Below are 23,372 nucleotides of genomic sequence, written 5' to 3'. Positions count from 1 at the left end.
GAGCCCTAATTTTAATGTTGGTTATGATAATAACGAACCGTGGAAACGGTTGAAAAGAAATCTAGCCGTCCACGTGGTGGATTGGAGGAAGATCTTAGTTGAGTGGATTGTGCTGTCAAATTTTGAACTAGGGTTTTAACTATGGTTTAGTTTAGTTTAGTTAGGTTTGGTGGAGCTGGAATGGAATAATGGATATCCGATAGTTGATTCAATCGTATCCGTTCATCTTACATTCGCGTTATCTTCAAATCCCTCCATGTAAAGAAAGGGAATAAATAGGCAATTACCCCCGAAATTGTAAGTTTCGTCAATTACCCCCTGATATTAACAAAATTTCAATTACCCGTCTGAAATTGCACAACGTTAATCAATTTACCCTCTCCGTCAAATTCTTCCGTTAATCAACATGACGTTTTGCAAATACCCCCTGAAGTTTTGCACTTATGTGCAAAATGCCCCCTGAAATTTATAATAATCAAGCAAATTGGTCCTTGTGACAAAAAAAATATTCTTTTGCTCCCAATTTTTTTTATCTTTATATGCTAATGATATCTGAATTTTTCGCAAAGGATCAAATAGGAACATCAAATGCATTAAGAAAATCTCTAAACTATATGGTGAAAGTCTTTAGCATGTAAACTTAAGAAAGAATAATTTTTATACTGGATCTATTAACCCTGTCAGAAGTGCAATGCTTGCTAATTAGCTTTAACCTGGCTGTTATACCTTTCAAATATTTGGGAGTCCACATTTTGAAAGGTAAACCTAAGATCAGTTACTTTAATGATATATGTGATGCAATTAAAGTTAAGCTTGCTACTTGGAAGATAATTTTTCTGTCTATGATGAGTAGAGTTCGACTCATCAAGTTTGTTATTCATGGTATGCTCACATTTTCTTTTTGCAATTACCTATGGCATGTACATCTTTCGAAGCAACTTGATCAATGGTTTCCAAAATTCATATGAAGTGGATATATTTCAACTTGAATGACTCTACTATTTTACTTCTTTGTTGAAAGCTTTTAAGTTCTAACAGTGTATTACTGAGAGATTCAAGATAATACTCTAAAGATCATTGCTATTGGTGCAAATATAAGATTTTGGACTAATAATTGGCTTGGGATTGGTGCAAATATAAGATTTTGGACTCATTGTTGCTTATGTTATAATTCTTGAGACTTCCTCACATTTGTTGCTCACTTATTGATCATAATCATTGGGATAAGAAAAAAAAATATAAATTTACAAGTTCGGGGGGCATTTTGCACATAATTGCAAAACTTCAGGGGGGTATTTGCAAAACGTTATGTTGACTAACAGAAAAATTTGACGGAGGGGGTAAATTGATTAACGTTGTACAATTTCGGGGGGGTAATTGAAGTTTTGTTAATGTCAGGGGGGTAATTGACGAAACTTACAATTTCAGGAGGGTAACTGCCTATTTACTCTAAAGAAAGGTATCAAACTTCAATTAAAAAATAACTAAAAAGTATTGTTCTCACTGTGATGTTGTATTTGATTTAGCATCTTGTTGTGATGTTCATTTGATTTATGTTTGAAGATGGTTTATCAATAAATGATTTGAGTGTCAACGTTATAGATCTACAGGCATGAATATTTTGGTCACTTTAATTTTATCATAGTATTATTTGTAGACATTTTTCTATTGTTCGCTATTAACTTGAATGTTGCGAGTTTTTCTACAGATTCATCTTCTACATTTTTAGCAATTTTCCCATTGTATGCTATTAATTTGAACGTTACGTGTTTGTTTACAGATCCATTTTTTTGTTTTTAACAATTTTTTCATTGTATGTTGTTACTTGAATGTTGTGACTTTGTTCATAAATTTATCATTTACGTTAACAATTTTAAATGGGATAAAACTTAGGTACAATTCTTTAGGTGTTTTAATATGGTTCTTAACTAAAAATACAAATTTTTTAGATATAACAAAGTTTGAAAACTGTGTAATCAATGCATTAAAAGATTAAAAAGTATCTTTGTTGACTTTCACTTTCTTCTTTTAGCTTCCTTAACCAGTGTCCGGGAGCACTCGTTAACATTTTCCTATAAATTATAATCAAGTCCTTTGAGTTTTCACTGATCATGCACAACGATCATATATGCTCTTATAAAAAATTGCATATATATGTTATTATAGTAAATTTTGATAAAATGTTGAACATTCTTTGATGAAAATGAACATATAAAGAATATAATATAAATTATAGGGTTAAATATGTTTTTTATCCATATAAAATTGGGAACTTCTAAGTTTAGTCCTTTACTTAATTTTAATAGGTTTTTTAGTTCCTACAAAAAATATTACTTCTAATTTTAGTCCCTGTTACAACAATCCTTAAACTCTTAAATTTTTGAACGATTTTTTTGGGACAAGTTTAGAACACTATGAAATGTTCATTTACTAAAATTTAGAATTTTTTAACATGAAACGAATTAAATATGAATTTTTTAAAACGGCAAAAGTTAAAGATAAAATTAACAAAATCTGGACGTAGAAATCAAATTTTGTGACAATTTTTGCAGAGGAACTTTTAGTAATGTTCTTAACACATCTGCAAAAAATTGTTCAAAAACTCAAGAGTTTAAGCATAAATTAAACAAATTTGAATTGAGGAGGGACTAATACTAGGTGCAGAATTCTTTTTAGGAACTAAAAGAACTATTAAAATTAAGTAAGGACTAAACTTAAAAGGTCCCAATTTTATAGGGACCAAAAACATATTTAACCCTAAATTATATAATTCAATTTGGTACTTCAGTTGGTACTACAAAAGCCAAACGTTCAATGATGAACTTGATTTGGTGCGCTTGCACCTGGATTATCTAAAAGGAAAGGAATGACAGAAATTTTAATCACAAATCATGCTTGACACTTAAGCTTTCAGATGATGTTAAACTTCTTTCTATTTTATGGTTAACGACAAATTTTACAAACACCGCATTTGATTATCATAGTTGGTGGTTTAACCCTTTGTTGTGTTTGGGTATTGCCTAATTTCAATTTTCCTTTTTGTTTTTTTGCTTAATGCTGTAGACATTGTTTTTTTCTCTCTCTTCTCTAGCACACCTTGTGTCGATGAGAGTGTGGTTTAGTAGTTTAATATAATTAATTTTGTCTTCTTAAAAAAAAGATATGAATATGGTCAAATTACACTATGGGTCCTTTAAGTTTGAGTTTTGTGACAGATTGGTCATTTAAGTTATTTTGAGTCACACGTAAGTTCTTTAAGTTTTAGGTTTGTAACAGATTAGTCTTTTAAGTTACTTTGGTCACACATAAGTCCTTTAAGTTTGTAAACGTTTTCGATTTAGTCCTTCTGTCACATCATCATTTTTGTAATGTTTGGTTAATAGAATGACTAAATGGAAAACATTTACAAACATAAAGGACTTATGTGTGACCCAAATAATTTAAAGGATTAACCTGTTACAAACCTCAAACATAAAATAACTCAAAATACCAATTTGTTACAAACTTCAAACTTAAAGGACTCTTGGTGTAATTTAGCTATAAAATATTAACGGATAAATAAAATAAAGAATAGAAAAGAGAAAGAGAAAAATAATAAAGAATTTGTGGATACCCGTGTGGATATGAAACAAACACACGTATCATATATATCCAATATGGGAGACATGTATATCATATATACAACTCGTGCATGCGGATATCAATTTACATCTCTAACCATAACAGACATATAACACTATTATAACATATTGCATTGACAATGGTGACACATGTATGATATTTTTCCTATGTAATCAAGTATTTTTCTTGTCATTTAAGGACTTTTTAGAGGTTTTAGAGTCAGATACACGTAATTTATCAAAGGTTTTGTAATATTTTGATTTGAGTTGTTGTAATTCGTTTTCTTCCCTAACTAGACAACTTCATACATGTTTTGAAGCTTTATATATATATAAATCGTGTAAATGAAAAAACAAGACATCTCATGAAAGTTGTAGAAGCCAGAGGATCGAGCACAACGAAAATTTAAAGACAAAACAACTTGGAAAAAATATGTAGAAGCCAGAGGATCGAGCCAACAAGGACATATGTAGGATTCTAATCGTCATCATCACTCTGTTTCTACCTTTACATTTTATTTGCGCAACAACCAATGTTCCAAAATCCCCCAATTATCTTTTTATTTATAAGTTTAGCTAATTGCCGAGTGGAAAACAACAATCAATGTAGAGATGATAACTGACTACTTTATTACTTAGAACGGTTTGATGCTCACGTCAATTTTATCATCGTTAGATTTTGAATGGAAACTCAAAACAATAGTTGATATGGAGTAGACCGGAATAATGAATAAATGATGGAAGTCCTCATATGAGGTGATCTCCGATGCAGCGGAAGTAATTATATGGTGCGGTGAAGGAGAGTCTTTTAGAAAAGGAAAGGAACATGGAAAACAAGTTAACACTCCGACGTTAAAGTTGGTGAGAGAAATGAGGAAGGAAAGTGTGTGAAAAATGGTGAAAATATTAACGTATCTTGAGTGAGATCATGTGAAGTCACACTTATACAACGAAACACAATTGTAACTAACTCTGCGAAATCCGACAATATACCGAAGATCGTTAAAGATTTTGTGGACAATCCAAATTGGACGAGATGCACTGGATTTGGATTCTCTCCATTGAAAATTTTCTTAAGTTTTCTCCATTTTCAATCTCCACCTTTAAAATACAACAACTACTTTTCATTATAATTTAATTCTCACTTTCTCTCTCATGATTGATGGTTGAGATTTCACATGAGAAAACTTGAGAGAATTTTCAATTGAGAAAATCCCAATCTAGATGCACTCATGTGTGGAGTAACACACACGAAATCTTTTACGTTGACTTGAACAAAGAAGGTTATAGGTTACTTGGCCGTCATTTATTGAATCGGTGTTGTGGGCTGATGCCCCCTCCAAACCAATAATCAATGTCGTTAATGATATGGAAATTAAAGGATTGTTTTTTTTTTTACAATATTAAAGGATCTACTTAAAAAAATAACTTAAAATATCCAAGCTATATATTGAATATTGGCGGATAGCCTAATGCTGGAGCTCAAATATTTTAAATATAGAGAAGTAGGGTGTTCGGGATTCAAACTCTGGTCCTTGCATATATTATGCAATATCCCTACCAAGTGAGTTATGCTCACTTTAACTAGTGTCAAAATGACACTTTTTTTCCGCTTTTTTTTTTTTAAATCATTTAAATGATAATATAATTTAAATAAAAGGTTAATATTGAAAGAAAAAATTTAACTCCAGAGGATGTATCCTCTTTATAAATTGTTAAAGATTGTTTTTTAAGGGTTATAGATTGTCTTTGTAATGATGTTAATTATATTCTTTGATGGATGGTACCAGGCAAGTAACGGCGAAAAATCAACGAATCATGTTTATTGTTTACTTTAAATGCCATTCCACCATTTATTTCGTAAATAAAGTATTTTCAGTACTATTCACTATAAAGTATTTTCAGTACTATTCACTTGATCATGTCCAAGCTTTTCAATCATGATTTGTGTTCTAGCCTATTAGATCAGTTTTTTATTCCTTTAAAATTGTTCCAGCATACATGCATTTGCCAGTTTTCGTACATGAAATTAATCGTACCATATACTAACATTCACTGTCTACCTCACCAAATATGGGATTTAAGATTTTTTTTTCTAATTCTTTTTATAGGTTCTTTCCAAAATTGTCAACTACATTAATATTGATTTATCAAAATATCTCTAATTATTCTATATCTTTTTATTCAACTTGAAATAAATACTATGATAAAAGAAATATAAACTACTGCACCCTTATAAAAAAATATAAAGTAATTATTATCTTCTTTTGAATGGTAATTTTTTTTTGACAAACTTTTGAATGGTAAATTTGAAAACAATATCAATTGTCAACAAACATATATTACAGTAAATTTTATTAATCCCTGTAGTTTAATCCATAAGTTTTTTATATTTGAGGACAAGTGAGCAGTTTTTGTGCGTGATGACGTTTAGCAAGCTCGAATTCATGCAGTGTCCGCCGTGTTGTGCACACTACTAAATATAAAATTGATTGTCATGCAGGGTTTTTTTTCCTTCTAATAAAGTTGACTTGAGCATCAAGAGATTTTGAGTCTTTTTTTAATACACAGTAGAGATTCAGTCTCTACTAGCTTGTTAAAGATCAGTATACGTAACAATAAGTTAATTTGTCCAGCTAGGCTTTGTAAAAGTGACCAAAATTTTTTGTTGTTGAAAGGTTTAATGTCTAGACCTGATTTGTTATTGTCTTATTTTTATACCTAAGTTTGATATTTTAAAAAGGTTGGTATACCCATTTTTTTTTGACTAAAAAAAGTTTGGTATAAGTATAACATATTAGTCTAATTAGAAGTCTATTTAATATAAATGATTTTAAATAATTAGTGTGTCAATGGAGGAAATTAGTGACATAAAAAATGAAATATCTCACTAATTTTCTCGTTGCAAAATTTTCTACGAAATTAGAGAGATCTCACATTTCCATGGCTGATTTTTGTTTTTGGTAGTGAGTCTAACAAATTAACTAATTAATAGATCTATGAGATTAACTCCATTTTGATATTTAAAAAACATTTTTCAAAAAAAATAACTTTTCATGATACCATGCATATTTTAAATATTCTATTTTATAACAATACATTTAAATATGAAAAAAATTAGTGTAAGCCCATATGCTTAGATTATTGAAAATATTTTAACAATTGCAACCTTACATCCTTCCAATATGGATTGGTTGACCGATGAAGTCTAGCACAAATAGTTAATGTGTAGGGTGTGTAAATCGAGTAAAATCAACCAGAGCTCCCTCAATCCAACATTGTTGATAGTTGCAAATATATTTGATATGTTGGAGTGCATATTTAAATTCGTATTTTCCAAATCTAAAGTGTATGATTTTTGCTACTAAACTAAAAATAGATTCTGTCAATTGTTTTTCTTTTTAGAAAATCACGCGGAGATCTTGATCATTGATCTTCACATATTATCAATGGTTAAAATCTTAATCATTGATTCCTTCACAAAAATCTTAATCATTGATAATGAGGAGATCGATGGTCAACATCTTTATAGCATTTCCTCAAACATATTTCTAATTTCCCGGTAGGCATGCGAGTGAGGATAAATCACGCTGAAAAGACTCGTGTTGGTTTGTGGGGTCAGTCGGCAATCCTGAAAGCAGTATGGGATGTTACAAATGGTATCAGAGCAGACCTCTCCCAGTACGGTGTGGTTCGGGGACGAACCAAGCGGAAGCTGGTGGGCATGTAACACCCACGACTGACGAGAGCGGGGGAGTGGTCGTCGGTGCAAAAGGTGCGACAATGAGCGGCTCCCGACAGCTTCTAGAGGAACCAAATCACATCAGAATGAGAGGGATCCTGAGGCCGTGTAGGTATGAGACTACATGGTTGAAGGAAGGCTTATAAGAATTGTTTGGTACTACCTATATCAACAAGATGCATCTTCTTTTCGGTAGCTCATTCCATAAGAACTCCACAGTTAAGCACAGTTAAGCGTGCTTGACTTAGAGCAACTTTGGGATGGGTGACCTACCGGGAAGTTTCCCGGTAAGCGTGCGAATGAGAACAAAACACGCTGAAAAGACTCGTGTTGGTTTGTAGGGCCAGTCGACAATACTTAAAGTCGTCTGGGATGTTACAATCAATTCACTATTAGACGCGAGTGGATTCTCTCACGTACTTAGGAATCCATCCGGTGAAATTTCCACAACACATTAAAGAGAGTTCACAAAATATTAAAAAAAGAAGGACCAAGGAGTGATGAGGTTTTAAAGGTGAGGATTTACACACTTGATGGAATTCTAGACCATTTGACACAAAAAAATTGTCGAGACAATACAATGATATATAATAAAAGGGTATTGTTAACAAATCTCTTAAAATACTTTTTAAAGGATTCTAAACTAAAAAAATATTCATTAAAAAAATTAAATACTTTAATTTTTAATGCATCAAATACATAAATTTTATAAATCTCATCATTTAAAATTCTTAAAATATGTTACGAAATACAAAATAACATCTCCCTTAGAGCATCCACAATGGAGACACTCAATTGTGAGGTCTTAAACGGGTCCCACGTTGACACATCACTTTTTTATTGTTTTTTAATAATAGTACCTAATAGGTACTCAACCACTCCAATAGAGACCCTCTAACAAAAGGTCTTAAATGGGTTTCATCAATAACTATTTATTTAAGACACTATTATCTATTTTATCATATTAAATTGATTAAAATGTAAAGTTACAAAATTTATATGAACCGTAGTTTATTAAAAGATTGAAAAATAATTAAAGTTTGAAAAATAATTAATAATAATATTGCCAAATATTAAAAATTACAAATTATTTAAAATGATGATAAAATTACATGATTAAAACAATAACAAGTTTTCTAAAATCTAAAATTACATAATTAAAACAAACAATAACTAATTTTCTACAATTTTGGAGGATTTTGAAAATTTGGATTAGGATTAGGAGGAGATTGATAATTAGACATGAAATTGTAGAAATTATTTTGGTTTGGATCCATTGTCCAAAATAATTTATCGATACAATATTTAATTATGAGTAAATAAGATAGGAATGGATGAATAATTTTTAGGGACTTTGAGAAAATGAGAGCAAGAAGGAAAAGCCAACGATAGAGTGCAGTAGCATTCTGGAAGTTAATATATATATTACATGGAACAAGAATGAAAAGCCAACGTTAAATTGCAAGGGTCATAAATAAATAACATAAAAAAAGCCAACGGTAAATTGTAATTGGAAACAATGATTATTTTATTAAAATATGGTGTGGGGCCCATTTAAGATTGGGGGTCTTAAGTGAGACCCTGGGTCTTAAGAGACCCCCAAAAAAAAATTCCCCAATAGAGGTACCTATTAGGTACCAGGTCTTAATTGGTAAAGACCCTACCATTGGGGATGGTCTTAATAAGATTATCGGTTGTATAACCTATAAATACTCACTCCATTTTAAAATGAGTGTCGTATTAGGTGTTTACACACATATTAAGAAATGCAATAATTAAAAGAAAGATAATGGTTATTTTACCGAATTATCCTTATTAACTATTCGTTAGTTTTAAAAGTAATACTTTGGAAGTAGTGTACTGAGTATTAATTGGAGGGTACAATTGAAAAGAAAAAGTTATTATTGCATTGGAAACTGAAAGCGACACTCATTTTGAAACAAATTTTTTTGGCTAAAGCGACACTCATTTTAAAACGAGGGAGTATAAAATAAGATAAACTTGAGTAAAAAATAGTCAAATAAAATAAAATAAAATAAACTATTACTTTTGGGCCGCCCCACGAAATGCAACACGTGATCTACTTTTTCTTTCTGAGATTCGTGACATCTATAGATCATTTTAAATCAAGATTAATTCCAACTTAATGGAATGAACTCTTCAAAGAAATTTTTTAATTATATATTTTTAATCATAAAGCAATGACATTGTCCATTGACTACAAATGTTCGTTTGTGATTGGTTTCTTAGTTGCAATCTGACAATATTGTTGTCTTTTGATTGTTGGATATCTAAAAAAAAATGCATGCGTGACCCAAGCCGATTCATAAGATCTTAGAAGCAAAAAAAATTTGTCAACATGTCCAAATTTCCCTATACTCTTTTGACTATACAGTGTAATGCATATGCCTTTACTACAATTGGAAAAAAAACTAAGAGAACACAAAATGCTTCTCATAATCTCTTCAATCTTTCTCGTCCTTTTTCCGCTAATAAAATGGTATTTCAATTCTACAAAAACCAAAAACTTACCACCTTCTCTTCCAAAATTCCCTATAATAGGAAATCTCCATCAACTTGGCCTATTCCCTCACCGCACATTTCAATCTCTAGCTAAAGAATATGGCCCTTTAATGCAACTCCATCTTGGGAGTGTACCAGTTCTTATAATCTCATCACCTGAAGCAGCAAGTGAGATAATGAAAACTCATGATCGTGTTTTTGCAAACAGACCTCAAACTAAACTTTACCATATACTTTTATATGATTGTAAAGATGTTTCAACTGCTCCATATGGAGAGTATTGGAGACAGATAAGAAGCATCTCAGTTTTACATCTTCTCAGTGCTAAAAGAGTTCAATCTCTTCGAGCCGTTAGAGAGGAAGAAATTGGTTTAATGATGGAGAAAATAAACCATTGTTGTTCCAAATCTTTACCGGTGAATATAAGTGATTTTCTCGCCACAACTATCAATGATATTGTTTGTAGGGTTGCTTTGGGGAGAAAGTATAGTGGTGAAAGTGGGAAGGGATTTAAAAAGTTATTAATGGATTTTACTGAGTTACTTGGTACTTTTGTTGTTGGTGACTATGTTCCTTGGCTTGATTGGATGACCAATGTTTCTGGATTTTATGCAAGAGCAAAAAAAGTTGCTAAACAGTTTGATGATCTTTTGGAGGATGTAGTTGAAGATCATATCAATCGTCAGAAAGGAGCTAGTGATGAGCAAGTTTGTTTAGATACTGAAGACCAACGTGACTTTGTTGATGTTTTGCTTTGGATCCAAAGGACAGAATCCCTAGGTTTTCCTATTGACAGAACAGTCATTAAGGCCTTGTTATTGGTAAGTGTAAAACTAAAATCTCTATATTTTGCTTTGTGGAGCTAATTAAGACATGCATAAAAATGTTTTATACGTATATCTAATCTATTTTACTATATATGTGTGTGTGTTTATTTATGTATGTATGTATATATGTATTTTTGGTTTATTTCAATATATAGACATTTTTTTTTTGAACAAACAAAAATGGTGTATATAATAAAACTACAGTAGTTATCCCGGCACAAGGTGTGCTAAAAAGGTAACCACTCAAGAGTATTTACAATGAATCAATGCTAGCCATAGCAAAGTACCGTCGAAATAAACAAACAGACAGAAATTACAGGTGGACGCCCATGCAATGGAGCGGTTTCTTCCACCAATCATGATAGCTATACATAAAAGTTGTATGTTTGGACTTTAACCATAAAAAAGAAGTCAATTTAACCTTTTCAATGAGGATAGAAGGTGTGGAAGCCGTGTTGTTAAACACCCGGTCATTCCTCTCCTTCCAAAGAACCCATACAGTGGTAAACCAGATAATTCTGAAAAACATATGTGAAGATCTATGCATACCAGGCATTTTAATAAAATGTGTGAAATGTTGAATAATGTCACCATGTGAAACCGAGGAAATAACCATCCAAAGCCAAACCTGAGACCAAAGAGAGCCTAATATGTCGCATCCCAAAAACAGATGATTTGCTGTCTCTGGATTCCCACAACCAGTCACACAAGCCGCATCTTCATGAGAAATGACCCCCCTCTGAACCAAATTGTCCTTAGTTGGAAGTCTATTGCGAAGAAGGCGCCACACAAACACCGACACCTTAGAAGGAATCTGTTGATGCCAAATGTCGACAACCTGGTGCCTATCCCCCGTATCAGCCGCGGTAGTAAGGAAGCGGTAAGCCCCCCGAACCGAGTAACCGCATCTCCACGACGACAAGCGCGAGACAATGCGATCAACAACAGGTTTCCAAAAAGAGATTTTTCTAGAATCACCTCCGATAGGCAACCCCAAGTAAACAAATGGAATGGTACCTCTGCGACAATTCATCATCAAAGCAGCCTCTGACAACCAGGAAGCAGGAATGTTAACACCAGTCAGCATACTTTTGTTGAAATTCACTTTGAGACCGGAAAGCTCCCCAAATAAAAGCAATACCGCCCTCAGTGTACGGACATTCAACCAACTCTTCTCACCAATGATTAACGTGTCATCTGCGAACTGTAAATGCGTCAACCGAACCTCAGCATTTGCACCAATACCGTACCCATTAAAAAGATGGGCACTTTCGACAGATGTCATTAGCACATTGAGACCCTCAACAGCTAACAAAAATAGAAAAGGCGACAAGGGATCACCCTGACGAAGACCCCTCTGTAACGGAAACTCATCAGTCGGACTACCGTTCACTAAAACAGACGCCTTTGCCGTGCCAACACATTCAAAGATCCATTTCCTCCACAACGTCGGAAAATTCATATTTGCCATTACCGAGTCCAGATAAGTTAAATCAATAGAATCATATGCTTTTTCGAAGTCAACTTTAAACAAAAGTAATTCTTTTTTCAATCGAGTGGCTTTATCGACTGCTTCATTAGCAATTAAAATACCATCCAATATTTGTTTCCCTTTTACGAAAGCTGACTGAGATTCAGATACGGCACTACCGATCACAGACCGTAATCTGTTTGCAAGAACCTTAACAAGAATCTTGTATAGACTTCCAACCAAAGAAATAGGTCGAAAATCATTCAACCTTTGCGGACTAATGACCTTCGGTATAAGAGCAATAAATGTAGAATTTAAGCCTTTTGACAGCTTACCATTCCGATGGAATTCGACCATAAACCGTAACAAATCATCTTTCAATAAGCTCCAAAATTCCTTGATGAAACCAAAGCTAACACCGTCAGGGCCCGGACTTTTATAACTGTCGCAATCCCAGACTGCTTGTTTCACTTCCTCGATACAAAAAGGCTTAGTTAACGTCCCAGCCTCTATACAAGATAATTTACGGAAATTGAGGCCCTCTACACCTGGCCGCATTACATCACTGGATCGAAAGTGGTTAGAGAAATGGTTGAAAACAGCCGTACGAATAGCATGAACCCCCTCAACATGACCGCCATTAACATACACTGAATGAATTGAATTATGACGCCGACGATGAGACATATAGTTGTGAAAATTTTTTGTATTTGCATCCCCCTCCTGCAACCAATTCATCCGAGATTTCTGCCAACTAATACTATTTTGCAAACGAGCCATAGAGTGCAACGAAACAGATAAATCATGAAGCTCGACAGTCTCCGCTTCCTGAAGATCCACAATTTCAGCTTTAGCATCTAAAACAGACATTTTAGCTTTTACCTCGTTCATTCTACCTTCCATGTTCTGAACATGTTGCGAATGCCATTCCTTTAAACTGGACTTAATCATCTTTAACTTCTGTTGTAGCATAAAACCAGCCCACCCTTGACAGTTGAAGGTTGCCCATTTCTCACGAACAAAATCTGCATAACCCGGAAGATCCGACCAACATTTCAGCATCCTCAAAGGCCGAGGCCCCCAGTTGATTTCAACGACATGTAACATCAGCGGGACGTGGTCAGAGAGACCCCGTTGATAAGCAACCTGAATACAATGCGGCCAAATGTCACACCACTTATTTGACAACAAAAATCGATCCAAACGACTCATAGAGACACCGTCTCCTCTATACCAAGTAAACAGTCTTCTGCAGATAGGCAAATCAATTAACAGACTATCATTGATGAATTTATTGTACACCTCCGCATCCGTGTGTTTAAAAGACATGGCGCGACCCTTCCTTTCATCAACACTACGCACGGAATTAAAATCCCCACAAACACATATGCAGACATCATTATTATTTTGGATATGTAACAATAAATTTCCCCATAAAACCTTTTTAGCCTCCGAGTCGCACGGTGCATAAACATTGAAAATAACAAAGTCTTCACCAGTAAGTAAATCTTTACCCTTAATAACCAAGACATGACTGAAACTAAAAGAAGACGTCACATCAACCCGAGACATATCCCACACTATAACCAGGCCACCAAAAGCTCCAACTGACGGTTGGTACGAAAAATTATGCACGCTGTCGCCCCACAACGATTTAACTAACTGTTCATTCAAGAATTCCATTTTAGTCTCTTGGAGACACAACACTAATGGCTTCTTCTCAAACACTAACCTCCGCCCTCTTCTCACGACCCCCAACCCCCTCACATTATAAGTAATAATCTTCATTAAAACCTCCCTCCCCTAATCCGCCACTCCACCAACACCCTCAAAGCTCTCCCTCAACACCCTCAAAACCCACCTCTGGCCCTCCTTGCTTCTCGATACCTCCTCCTGCCCTCCACTCTCTCCTCCCTTCCCTCGAAAGCAAATTGAAACTATTAGAAATATCACAATTAACCTTCACCCCCACTGCCTTTAACAACTCCCTAACATCCTCCTTAACCTTGTCTGCCTTACCATTTAAATGCAGCCAATGCTCCCAATCATTAGTACCTGAAACAGACCCTGTGGTATTTGAGTTTTTAGATGAATTGGAAACAGAAGCTTCTAACGGCTTGGAAGTATGTTGCGCTGCCCGCACACTATTCTTTCGTTTTTGCTTCTTTAATAAACGAATAATTTGCTTTCGATCACAAGCTGGCATACGCGCTATTTTATTCATAAACCCGAATGAATGTAGAGCCACTCCACCTTTCTTAACCGTTGAAGGCGTACAAGACTTTGCTGAATTTCTTGTTGTTGACTTCGACTTGCCTTTAACAACCGGGTCTGCCTTGCGAGAAGAAGAAAATACCACCCTTCCTTCTGAAATTGTTTTCTGGTTCTCAATCCAATCAATGCTCCACGGTCCCTGCTTGTTACAAGGTTTAACCAAAGAGTCATTAAAATTAGTCTCCAACATGTCTTTATCTAACCCTGTTACTGTTTGCACCGGTTGCAAAATAGGAGATAAATTAACCTCAAAAAATTCATTTTCAGTATTCGGTGCTTCATTATTTTTACAAGACACATCAACATTTTTCTCATGTTTGCACCATTCATTTTGCAAGTCAGTGACAAGATCGTCCAGCTCCCACTCTCCTTGCACCTCATCCAACCCTTCAAGATTATTATTATGTGGTCTCACCTCCGGCGTTGAATCCGCTTCACCTTCCGACATGAATGCATCCTCACCTAGATTACACCCCCATTCTTCCACAAGTTTAATAGCATAATGTCTCCCATCAATAATAAAATGAGACAACTTGTTCACTATCTCAATTTCAGGTGTGACTACAAGAATACGGGCAAAGTCTAGGCGTGCTTTTTCCGCTGTACAATCATCAACATAAAGAAAACGTCCAATACCCGATACAGTGAGCCTAAAAAAATTATCATTCCAAGCATGCACATGAATGCCGTAAACACGAAGCCAAGCGCCAAGTTCATATTGGATGAATGATTCAGACCACTTATGGAAGTTAGAGAATAACATACCGAAAAAATCAGATGCCCCTTTTAGCACTGTCGAAAAATCTTCTCCACCAGTTGAATGTAAAAGAACTCTATCACCCCCCAATGGAGTAACAGTAACGTTGGGGAACCCGACATCTTTGATTCGTTGTTGAAAAGACAATGCTCAATCCCCTGCCTTAATGTGAGCAACCATGCCTGAACTCGCCCATGCTCGATCCTCGTCGCAAGAGTTAAATACCGGAATAAACTGTGCTGCTGGTGTTTCTATTTTAACATTAACTGATTTTGACTTTACAGCAACATTCTTCTTCTCCAACCGCACATTTCCTATGCCACCGCCAACACTGACAACCTCCTTCTCCCTCAACTTACTGGCCTTCCCTTCCTCCCTCGAAAACCCTAACACTGCCCCTGAACCTTCCTTCACCGTTTTAACCCTCTTCCTCCTCTCCAATTCCTTCACTGGCACACTAACCGACCCAACTGTAACCTTCTTCACGACACCCTTCTGAACCGGCACCGTCTCATCCTTGCTTACACCAATAACATTCACACTCTTCCTAGGTTGAACCGCCTCATGCTCCCTATCATCCTTCGTCACACCCACCTTCGGCTTCAAAAAAGCAGCGTCATTGTGTGCAAACCTATTGAACCTCACCTCCTTTGCAACCACACGACATTCCCCCATCCACACATTATTCAAGGCTTGTAACAATTTACTATTGTTCTTAACATTAACAAACCTTACGAAGCTGAACTCCTGACCGCGAGAATTTCTATGACGTGCCACATACATATCTGAAAGAATCCCGCACACTTCAAAAGCTTGACGTAGACGAAATAAGGGCAGATTCTCTGGAAAGTTTGTAACATAGAAAGAAGCTTTAAGACCAATCCTACTATCGTCCATCACCAAGTCAGTTGCGTGCCATTCTGCAGAGGCCACACGTCCTCCCATAGAATTGGAGAATATAGACATTTATTGATTTTTGTCCTCATGAGCTTAGCTCAGTTGGTATGGACAATGCATAAAATATGCAAGGTCTGGGGTTCAAACCCTGACCACCACTAAAAAAAGACATTTATTAATTTTTAAAAATAATATAATAAATAATATAATAAATTGGTACTAATTTTTTTTTTTAAAGAAGGATTATTTGATTTATTTGAAAATACATAATTTATAATACTCATTAATTAAACACATGACTTGGGGCAAAAATATAATTTGATGCATGTGAAAATAACTTTACATCGATACTATATAATATAATTTTTTTTTTTTTTTTGAAGGACTATATAATATAATTTAAATACCACTTGTATCATCGTGTATTTATTTAATTCTTATTGGCGAATACTTAACTAAACTCTATCATTTCGAGTGATGGTGTGTTATTATGCTAAGCCTAACTCAAAAATCACCCTTGTGTTGCACAGACAGCGGTCACCCAACTCAATTTGATTTTTGATACACGTTAGACACTTGGTTTGGTTGATTCTTCTCCGTGCAATATTTTAAAAATCATATCGAATCCGCATGCACTAGAGACCGACTAATCAAATGGTTGGTTTGATTTCAGTTATATTGCAGCATGGTTTTAACCAAATTGAACCATAGTTGGTTCGTTCGACCAATTTTCAATTTTTAAATTTTTTTTTGCTCAATTCTTTTTAGAATTTTTTTTATTTGTCAACCACTTCAACCGGGGTTGGACATTGAAGAAATTAAATCATGATCTGGTAGTCTCACCCGTCCGATTTTTAAAACATTTCGCCATTAGGCTGTATAGTGTTTTAAATTGTAATGATTATAAACTATAGTTTAATTTGATTATGCTACTTGTATTGACCATCAATTTTGTTTATGTTCAGGACATGTTTTCAGCAGGTACTGACACTATATCCACCTTGCTAGAGTGGTCAATGACAGAACTCTTAAGACATCCAAATATCATGAAGAAATTGCAAGAAGAAGTAAGGAGTGTAGCTGGCAATAGAACACACATAACTGAAGATGATTTGGGTGACATGAAATACTTACAAGCAGTGGTTAAAGAAACATTGCGGTTACATCCTCCAATCCCCTTACTAGTCCCAAGAGAAAATAGACAAGATATCGCACTAAAGGGTTACCACATCAAAGCTGGCACACGAGTAATTATCAATGCTTGGGCCATTGCAAGAGATCCCACATATTGGGATCAACCTGAAGAGTTCAAGCCTGAGAGATTCTTGAATAGTTCAATAGATATTAAAGGGAATGATTTCCATTTGATTCCATTTGGAGCAGGGAGAAGGGGTTGTCCTGGGATAGTTTATGCTATGGCTGCCAATGAACTTGTGTTAGCCAACCTGGTACATCAATTTAATTGGGAATTACCTGGTGGAAATGCTGGATTGGAAACCTTAGACATGTCTGAAACATTTGGTTTAACCATGCATAGAAAGACTCCTCTTTTAGCAGTTGCAACCCTTAATAATAAGTAAATGAGGGAGGTTTGTTTTGTTAGAGTTTTAGTAGCATTTCTGGTTTTGTGGCTAATAAACATGTTTATTTGGCGAACATGTTCTGTAGGGGGTTATTTATCAGTTGGGATGAGTGGTGAGGTTGGTGTAGAGGGTTATTTTTTTTTAAATGGCAAATGATATATGTTTGTTTTATACTCCTTTTAAATTTGTGTTTTTAGTGTTCGTGCACTTCTGCTTGCATAAATTTACTTTTGAGCACAATCTCAAGAGGCAACAAGACAAAATAGGAACGGGCTGGAAAGTGGTATGGCTAATTGTCTATATAAATATATAGGATAAATCAGAATTTTATGGAAGGGAATTTATATACATAAGTTGGAATTAATATGCAAAGTACACACTAAATTCAGAATTTCATCAAAGGATTCGATATATATAGGAACTTATTCTTGCTCACAAGCTGTTACGGGGTGTTGTCAATTTTTGGGACATGATTCACTTTGTAAAATGAAAATTTTGCCCCATCTCTATGAAATGAATCAACTACGCAATAGTGCGAAAGTTAGATTGTTGTCTGGAAGCAATTTGTTATATAGCTCGAGTATAATGTCAAATGAGCAAGACTGTTGCATTGCTGTCTAGATGCGGTGAAAAATAAGAAAGGGTTCCCACATTTTCGTGAACGGATGTGGTTAAAGAAGTTACTTCATCAGAGTAGAATTTATTTCGGAACTTGGAATATAAGCACTCTTATAGGAAAATCTATGGAAGTAATGGGTATAATGTCAAATGAGCAAGACTGTTGCATTGCTTTCTAGATGCGGTGAAAAATAAGAAAGGGTTCCCATATTTTCTTGAACGGATGTGGGTAAAGAACTTACTTCATCAGAGTAGAATTTGTGTCGGAACTTGAAATATAACCACTCTTATAGGAAAATCTATGGAAGTAATGGACACTATGATTAGAAGGATGACCAATTTTATGAACCTAAAAAACTAAATAAGTTAAATACTTGAACTTTCAATGTATCAAATACACAAATTTTCATAAAAACTTATTATTTAAGGTGCTTAAAAGGTGTTCGGGGACACTCAATAACATTACCTTTCTTTTTAAAAAGAATGAAGATGCAGTCCAAATCTAACAAAATAACTAGGAATATTCATATGTTGTTAATTTCCTAAAAATAAATCCGTTAAACTATTAAGGTTTAATTGAAACTTTGGTCCCTCTATTTTAGCTATTTAACGAATGTGATCCCCCTAATTTAAAATATGACACTTTTGATCTCTCCATCATATTTTTTAACTCAAAATTTGTAATTTAATATTTTTTAAATGACTTAGTATATGATCTAATGATTCGAAAAAATTAACATCGATAGAATATCCTCTTAAAAATCCTCAAAAAGTTCATATAAAACATGCCACATAACCATTTTTAGACCAAATATTTCGTAGAGGGGCTAAAACTGTCAAATTTTAAATTAGAGGGACCAATTCAACAAAGCGATGAAAATAGAGGGACCAATTATACAACTACACCAACTATTAATTTAACAAAACATTGTAAAATCAACACATGACTCTACGGAAAATATGATAATTATCATTCAAACATTCAAGTTACATCAACTAAAAATCTATTATAGGCCAACAAGACATCCAAAATTAAGTTTCCTTAAAAAAAAGACATCCATCTTGAGTTCACCATTTCACAAACTATTAAGGATATGAGATTAAAATCATGAAACAAAAATGATTAAGTTTAGTGGATTTCCTATCTCCTCTATGGAGAGAAAAATGAAAAATTGATTGTGACTTAAAATTATATTTTTTATTTTTTGATCTGAACCCGACGAATCAACCCGTCTCATTTTTAGTTGTTAGCCAAAGCAGCCCAACTATTGGTGGCAGATTCAAAATCTTAACTCACTCTACTAAATGTCCTTTGACTTTGGCCAAGACGAGGCATGAACAAATGTTGAACTGCATGTTTGGCCTGTGCCTGCCCAAGTCAAGAACAGCAAGATTTCCCCCTATTTCCCACCAAATCTGCCCCAAATTCATCAAAAAGATCTGAATTTATCAAAAAAATTTGATGAAAACAGCTCAAATTGATGAAAATGGGGCAGATTTGGGGGGAGCAGCTTGTTACCAGGGGCCTGGGGGTGCCTGGGCGCGCCCCAGACAGTCCCCCAGCCATGCCCAGCCATACCCAGTCAAGGTGCTCCCCCTATATATGTCTGATGTGCCATTTCCAGTTTTGTAGAAAAAGGGGTGAATTTTCCCTGCAGGCATAAAGTCCCGAAAATGTGACCTAGAGGTTGAATTTTTCCGCGATTTTTTGCAGGCATGTTAGGGACATAAAAACAACATCTCACACAAAAAATTAGAATTTCACAAACTATTAAGGATATGAGATTAAAATCATGAAACAAAAATGATTAAGTTTAGTGGATTTCCTATCTCCTCTATGGAGAGAAAAATGAAAAATTGATTGTGACTTAAAATTATATTTTTTATTTTTTGATCTGAACCCGACGAATCAACCCGTCTCATTTTTAGTTGTTAGCCAAAGCAGCCCAACTATTGGTGGCAGATTCAAAATCTTAACTCACTCTACTAAAAAGCTAGTTTAACATTTCTGACAAATCATCAAAAAGTAAGCTATGGAATTCACTTAGAGGATACTCCACAACTGAAACACTAAAAAAAAAAAAAAAAAGGACTCAAAGAGGGGTTACAACTAGAAACTCAGTCAAAACTTATGCTTTCCTCCCGTCAAATATGACAATATTTGATTTCTCAATCCAAAGCCAAAATGTTGCGAATACGCTTAACCAAAATGAGAATTGCTCCCCAAACAGTGCAATTTTTCCTTAATCATATCAATTGGTGAGATGCAAAATACGATCTCTCCTAGCCACATCCAAGCCTAAATATAAGCTTCACATTTCCGTATGAAGAGCGTCGCACGAGCCAATCTTCATGACATAGCCTTTGATCCACCTCCCATCTGAATTGCAAAAAAGTCCTATGCACCCTATGTTGTAGCTATTCCCCTTGAAAGCACCATCAACAATGAGTGTGATAATTCCGCATACAAACTCTTACAACAAATATAGACCGTCTCCTTTTTTTTTTGAAGATTGATGAAGATGATGCTTCCTTTTCATCTATTTAAAATCGTACTAGAATTGGTATATGTTTACACGATGATGATGCATATAAGCTCGCAAAAACCACGAGCTTTTCCTCGATTTACCATGTTGAAGTGGGTGAAGTGCTTGGTGTTCCATGCATTACAATGACGGCAGGACATGCAATTCAATAACGTTGATTTTGTGGTTGATTCGAAGTTAACGATCGATGCTTTCAACTCCAATATGAATGATATAACGGAATCTCTTTTCTTCTTACATTACAAACTTTAGGATGGAGTTTAATAAACGACAAGCAAATATGATAACTTATATGCTCTTTCGAGCGAAACTACTTTATGAGCTAGTCCTACCATTTGTTTTGATATTTTGGATTGTATTGACTTTTTTTATATAAATGAAATGCTATAAGAATCATTTTCCTAAAAAAAATAGTGATTCCAATCTACTTTTCTGTTTTACTGTTGTTTTTTTGTTTGAAAATTCTGCCATCAACTTTTTTTTACGGGTACTTTTCTTCCTCTTCTAAGGTTCACGATACATTAGTTAATTATAAATCAAGAACAACTGAATCGAATGACCTTTTCCAAATAATTTTTTAATCATATATTTTAAATCATAAAGCAAAACATCAACCATTATCTACACTAGTTGTTTTTTACGAATTACGTATGTGTTATCTTTCCGTTTAGTGATTTGTATTCTTAGTTACGGTCTTACAAAAACGTTGTCTCTCTGACATTTTATCGACTGTGTATTTTAATTTTATTTCTACTAAGTTGACATGTTGAAGAAATGAATATTTTATTAGAAGTCTAATTTTTGTCGATGTTTTACTAGTAAAATCATATGAATAAATTTTATTAAGTCTACATGCACTATCACCACACAAGTATTGGCGGTCCTTCACTCAATTAATATACAAGTATGTCAGTCCTTCATACTAGAGTATGACCGTGCTGTTCTCGTGAGATTAACTCAGTTAATATGGATAATGCATAATATATGAAAGTTCGGAGTTCGAATCCCGGCCACCACGAGTATGACCGTGCTTCATTCAATTAACATACTATAATACTTTTCAAATTGAAACACCTTTTCAATCCATAACGTTATCAAAGCTAAAAAAGTTCATTGGTTTGAAAATCGCAGGTAGTCCCAGTCCGGTACACTATCTCTCAAAAAGTCTCCCTAACTGAATAGAAAGAAATGAAAAATAACTTGACTTCAAGGATGATGGACAAAAAAGTCTTTGAAGAGAAGAGTGTGAGAAAGTCCCAAATGTGTGGGTTTGATTTGATTGTTTCATGAATGTATATTTCATCTTACAAAATTTAGTCTACACAGCAATCCCTCAAAATCTTTGTACTTTTGTAGATTTTATAAGTTGTGAAAAATCTCAATTAAATACCATTGAATTTATCATTCTCAATATTTTTTTTATAGTTTTAATTAAATATCATGAGAATTTTTTATATTTTATAAAAGGTTTGATTGAATACTATAACATTCTTTTAATATAATTTTTTCTTTTAAATCTCTTGAAATCTCAATCTAATACCCTCTTTATTCTATTTTATTTTTTAAAATGCATTTTTAGTCTCTTATTTTTGTTGAGCCACAATTTTGTTTCTCCTATTTCTTAATTCGTAAACATTTTTTTTTGAGCAACTTAATTCGTAAACATAATCCTATGATTTTTCAAATTTCCGAAATTTTCTCAAATACTTAATTTTCTAATTAGAGATGTCGAAGAAATGAAGTAACGGGTCATCGGTGATATGACCATACATGATACATATTTTGTGAGAAAACTAATTTTTGTGAACGTTTTACACATCATCATTCCTTTTTTTTTTTTAACAAAATACTCGGTCATGTTAAACCAATGCTCCTAGAATACTAGTTAAGAAAAAAAAAAGTAAGTTTTACATTAAAACAATATTTTCTACACTTTGTAATATTTGTTTATACAAGTTTTAAAAAATTCTTAGTATACTTATTTCCATAACTAGTGATTCGGAATATTAGTTAACATTTTCTATAGCATTGAAAATAAGATTTAATTCATCTATAACATGTATTGTCAACAAAAAAATCACACATGAGTTTGTAAGTTGTCACATACTGATGTGACTTTACATGTTATTATTCAACTATTCATAGGAGTAAATCCAAACGTAGCCTTTTAAAAATTAATTGCGTTGACCTCAAGCCAATTCAATTATCTAGAGACAAAAAATGCGTCCAAATGACCCTGTACCATGCATGATTTGAATGACTTTTTAGAGCAGTACCTTAACATAAAATTCAAGGGAGTACCACTCATTTTTAATCTCCATAGATTTAGTTTTTTTTGTTTTGTTTTGTTTATAAGAGACCGAAGGGTACACATCATATTATTCAACATATGACACTCACACTCCCCATAAAAAATAATCAAAATAACCTTTTATTTTTCAAAAATAGTTGCGTGACCACAAACCAAATCAATGATCTAGAAACACAAAACTTGAAAACTTGTCCAACGACTAT

The 23,372-nt window shown here is 34.0% G+C and overlaps 1 protein-coding gene across 1 annotated transcript; it reads left to right on the top strand.

The window, feature by feature from the left end:
* Positions 1–9,786: 9,786 nt before the first annotated feature.
* LOC146901654 (cytochrome P450 736A117-like) lies at positions 9,787–17,901 on the top strand. Its single transcript, XM_085738249.1, has 2 exons — positions 9,787–10,706; positions 17,077–17,901. Exons 1-2 carry the CDS (start codon positions 9,810–9,812, stop codon positions 17,689–17,691), a joined length of 1,512 nt encoding a protein of 503 aa, XP_085594375.1. The 5' UTR covers positions 9,787–9,809; the 3' UTR covers positions 17,692–17,901.
* Positions 17,902–23,372: the final 5,471 nt, after the last annotated feature.

Source organism: Medicago sativa, chromosome 8, assembly GCF_051527215.1.
Source record: "Medicago sativa cultivar Bolivia chromosome 8, Bolivia_mono, whole genome shotgun sequence".
Lineage (NCBI taxonomy): Eukaryota > Viridiplantae > Streptophyta > Magnoliopsida > Fabales > Fabaceae > Medicago > Medicago sativa.
Note: the sequence above shows the minus strand (reverse complement) of the source record. Positions and strands in the feature narration are given on the sequence as shown.

Coding starts and splice junctions, on each gene's coding strand:
- LOC146901654 (XM_085738249.1), top strand. CDS start 9,810: ATGCTTCTCATAATCTCTTCAATCTTTCTCGTCCTTTTTCCGCTAATA. Junction 10,707..17,076: donor TCATTAAGGCCTTGTTATTG/GTAAGTGTAAAA, acceptor GTTTATGTTCAG/GACATGTTTTCAGCAGGTAC.